Source organism: Rhinopithecus bieti, unplaced genomic scaffold, assembly GCF_001698545.2.
Source record: "Rhinopithecus bieti isolate Rb0 unplaced genomic scaffold, ASM169854v2 scaffold_39317, whole genome shotgun sequence".
NCBI lineage: Eukaryota > Metazoa > Chordata > Mammalia > Primates > Cercopithecidae > Rhinopithecus > Rhinopithecus bieti.
This window is the reverse complement of record NW_016816467.1, coordinates 203,341-209,047: the sequence shown is the minus strand read 5'-3', so window position 1 is coordinate 209,047 and position 5,707 is coordinate 203,341. Positions and strand designations below refer to the sequence as shown.

The following is a 5,707-nucleotide window of genomic DNA, read 5'->3' as shown; positions in this document are numbered from 1 at the left end:
TACTTTTTGATCAGATGCTGGATATTATGAATTTTACTTCACTGCATTTCCTTAAAGAGATTGCAATTTGTTCTGTATGCAGTTAAATTACTTAAAGAATTTAACCAGCATTAGAATTTGATCCTTTTAAGACCTACTTTTAATCTTTGTTGGGTGTAAACTTTATACTGTAAAGGCTTAGCCTTTACTCCAGTGCTAATTTAGCCCCATTGCTAAGCCATGGCCTTCTCAAAGGGAAGCACAATACACATCTCAGGATAAAGGGGGAGACTAATCAGCTTGGGAGGTCAGTATGAGAAGATATGAACATATGGAGGTAGGAGGCAACTAATTAGTCTGCTGAAAGCTGGGAAGAGAAAGTAGCATAAGGTATGCTATCCTGATACCTGAATGTGCAAAGGTCTTGAGATGGCAAGTATATGGTGCTGTGTGAAAAAACATCATGCAAAGTCCAGTATGCACGACAGAGGGCATAAAGGCAAGAATGGAAGAGATAAGCCTAGTAAAGCAAACAGAAACTAAGCAGGTATAACAAATGAGTTTAAGAACCACATTTCTCAACCCTTTAGATTATCACATATAGGTTTTAACAAAGTAGATCTTTTCTTTTCTTTTCTTTTTTTCTCTTAAGGAATCATGTTTGGAGTGCAAAAGGATAAGGGAAACACTGATATTTCATTTTACACAATTCATTGTTAAGCTTTTGTTAATAGGTAATTTGCTTAAGTCCTGTGCTCCATTAGAGTATTGACTTTGGAGCTCTGAAGACTTGGGTTAAAATCTCAGCTCTGATTTTTACTAGTTGCGCGATGTTGAGCAAGTTCCTTAATCAGAATCTTTATTTTCTTTGTCCATTAAGAGGTGAGGGAGGATATGGGTATGAGCCCACTTACAGGGCTAGTATAAGTTAAAAAGACATAAATATCTGCCAGCACACGGCAGACTCTCGACATATGTTAATAATCCCCTTGAACGAAAGACCTATGGGGAAAAAAATTCCTTTTGTAGTCCAGTTCTCAACCCAGGTGGCACAATAAAATCATGTTAGGAACTTCAAAAAACACTGATGACCAGTCTCCACATAATGTAATTGGTCTAGGATGAGGCTTGGGCATGGTATTATTTTTAAAAAGCTCTTCAAGTGATTTTAACATGAAATGCAAGGTTATAAACTGATGATCTGGCCAGAAAAGGCTAAATTTTTCACCCTTGAAATCAAGGGGTGTATGTGTGTGTGTGTGTGTGTGTGCACGTGCGCGTGTCAACAACACAAGCAAAACATGAAAACATGAGCTCCATGAAGATAAAAACAAGTGCAGGTCATAACAGACATTGATGAGAGCTGGCAATACACTTGGCTGACTTCTTAGATTCTATTTTTAATGTTAAGTCCACACTGGTTATGTAACAGTGGGGCTTATGGTTTTATGTAATAAATTCTTTTGAATTTGTGAAACCTAGATTGCTGATTTTATGAAAATCTTGATTATCATTTCTTTAAAATTATTTATATACAAATTTCTTCATATGGGAAAGCTTTTTTTTAAAAAACAAGCTAGTTTTTTTAAAGCAGTTTGTTTTTTTAATCCCCCATTCATTTTAAGGTTCGTTCACTTCTAAAAAAGCACTCTAAGAATATTAACTTAGGCTAACACTGAAGATACATAACAGTTTGATAAAACTTAAGAATATACATATGAAACAGCTTATATTTTAGAATTATTTGTTTTTTTGGGATAGCAACCTTTAATTCAAATTTCCTTACTGTTGAACTTTAACTTCTTAGTTATAGGTTTGCATTATCTAAGATTTAACCTTACTCCTCTGGGCGATGTTACTGAGTTGCTAACAACAACCAGTTAGCATTTCCTAGTATGTTTTTGTAAAATGTGAATAACTTTTCTCTACCTCAGGAATATTTAGTTTCAGAAATCTAAACTCATTAGAAAAAATGTATGATGAAAGGATATATAAACTATCGCATTTGTATGAGAAAAAATACTATAAATGTACAGTATTTTTGAAATACTCATTTTAAAAGAGCTCTTTATATGGAATGTATCATGTGAAGTACACAATCATAGGAAAAGACAGACTGAGAATTAAAGACCTGGAACAAAGTACAAAGCATCAAAATGAAGATTTCCAGTAACTGGAGAAACTATGCCAATTATTTTTTTCCTAAACTGTGCTGGGTGCACAATAAGCATCCAGTTCCACTTATTATAAGATGATAGCTTTAAAGAGGTAGTATGTGAAAAGAAGACAACTACTTTTGTGAATATTATCATACAAAGAACAGAACTGAAGAGAAAAAAATTATAGATTTGAACTTAAGACTTAGCTTGAAAATTTTTATTCTTTCCAAATGTGCATTATATGTAATAGGGTGTTTGAACCTTTCACATGGACCCCCTGATACCTCTAGACATCATAATGGATTTTTATCTCTACATCCAAAGGATCTATCAACAATTTAAGGTATGGAGATAAAAGTCAGGGATCTCCAGGCATATGCTGCCCTGCTTCTCTGATTATTTAGCTGGAAGAGAGCAGGCAGTGGGAAGATGCTTGAATGGAGAATGAGCTAGAATCCTTCTTCCAATTTGAGATATGTTAATGCCACAAATCAGAGTTGCATAGGCACCTGCTTAGTGGATAGGTTATCGGAGCTTGTGTGACATCATATATATTTCCTTCTTTGCGTATCTCTAAACCATTTTTTACTTTGTGTCAAAAAACATCTTTGAAAGAAACAGACTCAGGTTTACAGTTTTTCATTTTTGCTAGCAGGGAAGCCTAATGCTTCTTAGCAGTAATAAGCAACTTCATTTAAACTGATTACTCTGGACTAAAGGAAAGACAAACAGCAACAGCATTCTACTCAGTCTTCAGAGTTAAATCTCACAAGAGTTGGAGCTAAGCACAAGGGTTAGGAATATGGGAGAAAGAAAAGACCTAATATGACAAATAAATCTGTAATTACGTCACAGGGATCTGTTAGAATCAGAGCAGTCCTGAGTATTACCTTACTAAAAAAAGTTCAGCTGCACAGGTTTTGAATGAAGTTTCTGATTATTCTGGTTCCAAATATTTTGAATTCAACAAATCATGTAAAAGGTTACTATATTTTTAATGTTAAAAGGAAGTCTTCAAGTTTTTGGTACTGGTATGAAGTTATTTGAATACTCTCAGTGTTACTATATTCAGTCAGCTTTCCATATCCTCAGGCTCTGTATCCATAGATTCAAACAACTTTGGATAGAAAATTTAAAAAACCAATAAATGTAATAAAAAATAGCACAAATGAAAAAACAATATAACAACTACATAGCACAATGTAAGTGCTATGCAATCATATCTCATCATGTGGAGATTAAAGTATATGGGAGGATGTGCATAGGTTATATACAAATTCTGTGCTATTTTATATAAATAAGGGACTTGAGCATCTGTGGATTTTAATATTGGGGGATGGTGTTCTGGAACCAACCCACTGCAGATACCAAGGAAAGACTCTAACTAGAATTCAGTTTATCATTTAAAAAAGTCAATACATATTATCTTGATACATAAAATCCTTGAGAGACCTGATTGATATTCATAGATAAAGCTGCGTAAGTCTAATTGCTTTTATGAAAGTTGCTAGAAGCATCTTAGCCCAATATCAATCTATCAAGTATTAAGTCACTTTACCAATTTCAATAAATGCCAAGACTGATATAATCTGATCATAAGTTGCTATCAAGTAAGTGGATAACTGAATACACAGGATAGCTCAGAAATTCACTATTGGGATAAGAAGACCACAGAAAAGCATGATAACTGGTTCATTCATTTATAAGGAGGAGAACCTTGATTAAATCTGCAAAGAATTTTCAGTTTTTAATCTAATCCGCCTTCCTAATCTTCCTGGTGACTGGAAACAGGTTAGGAATGGGAGGTAGTGGAATAAACACGAGGATTTCTGTTTTTTTAACCACTGCCATAAAAGCTTGGGAAAAAGATAAACCCCAAATCATCGAAGAACATTCTTTTCCTTAAAATGTTTTCAAAATAAATATGAGACCAATCTTGAGAACAATGAACAACTGTGGATAAGTTAAAACCTTTAGGAAGGGGGATAACTGGGATAACTCTTGAGTACTGTATAATCAAGAACCAGGAGAACTGACATGTTTCCAGTTTCCTGGCAAAAGAAAGTGTAGGAAGGTAGGTAGGGTTTGGCATTTTAACATTTTATCTAGAACTATGAAAATAGAAACAACGGTGCAAAACATATGACTGAAACAAACAAAAAACTCAAATGTACAACTCTAAAAATATGTGATCAATGTTTAATATTCTGAGGAGTAAGTAACAAAATCAAGAAAGATTTTATACTTAGCTGGGTTCATTTCCTCTGAATTCTTCTAAGAGTTAAAAATGAACTATCACATTGATTGATTTAGAACCATCAGATTTTACTTCTGGAAAATCTATTACCTTTCAAAAGTTATAATTTTAATGTTAGCACAAAATTACTTCCTAAAATTTCATTAAAAAAAAAAAAAACCAAAAAAACATTTCGCAGCCAAAGATTCCTATTTTTGAATTACAGTACTGCAAGGCACATACAGAACTCACCTCCTTCAAAACACACAGAAGATATACTCCCTGAAATAGAATTTTAAAATCCTTGAACAATTAGAAATACTACAAAGTTAGCATTTTTTAGGTAAAAATGTTGCTCTTACAGGATCATGCAACTTTCTTAAAATCCATTCAGCACATATGTATAAAGAATCCTTTTTAAAAACATTTGTACTTGAAATACAGATACAGTGATGCTGAAGACACTACACAAAAACTGAAAAGTACTATATCTTGATAAATGTTGTTATTGCCTTCCTTAGAGACTTTATCATCTCCAGTTGATTTTAAAACTTGAATTTAATAATGGGATAATTACACAAGACGTAAAGGATTTTTTAAAACAAGTATTTTTTTTTTTTTACCTCTAGCATCAATTCTTTTATAAAGAATGCTAAATAAATTACATTTTTTGTTCAGTAAAACTGAAGATAGACCATTTAAATGCTTCTACCAAATTTAATGCAGCTTAATTAGGGACCAGGTACATATTTTCTTCTGAACATTTTTGGTCAAGCATGTCTAACCATAAAAGCAAATGGAATTTTAAGAGGTAGATTTTTTTTCCATGATGCATTTTGTTAATAAATGTGTCAAGAAAATAAAAACAAGCACTGAATGTGTTCTCTTGAAGTATAAGGGTCTAATGAAAAATAAAAGATAGATATTTGTTATAGTCTGTGACATTTTAACAGTCATAGTATTAGATGTTTCGTGACCAGTGCATTTTGGACTCTCTCAGGATCAAAATACGAGTCTGCCAACTGTATTAAATCCTCCTCCACCCCCTCCACCAGTTGGTCCACAGCTTCCTGGTGGGTCATTGTCATCAAATCCATTGGGCCGAAATGAACATGAAGCAGATGCAGCTTGTAGGGCCCGGGCTCGAGCATTCAACTCTTGTTCCTAAAATTAAAAATAATTTTTATGAAATTAAAATGCTAAGTACAATGGTTATATCATCTATAGAAATATTTTAAAACTACCTTAATCCGTATAAGCATTCTTCAAATCTCAATAACTTTGAAACTAAAGCACCTAAGAAAAAAAAAATTTCTCGCCGGGCGCTGTGGCT

General features: G+C 33.3%; 1 protein-coding gene across 1 annotated transcript in view; it reads right to left on the bottom strand.

Annotated features, from left to right (window-relative positions):
• Window positions 1-4,312: 4,312 nt before the first annotated feature.
• USP38 (ubiquitin specific peptidase 38) overlaps window positions 4,313-5,707 on the bottom strand; it is a 38,095-nt gene continuing 36,700 nt past the window's right edge. The window contains exon 10 of the mRNA XM_017854909.1: window positions 4,313-5,538. Within this exon, the coding sequence (XP_017710398.1) occupies window positions 5,377-5,538 (162 nt within the window). The 3' untranslated portion in view covers window positions 4,313-5,376. The remainder of the gene's footprint in view (window positions 5,539-5,707) is intronic.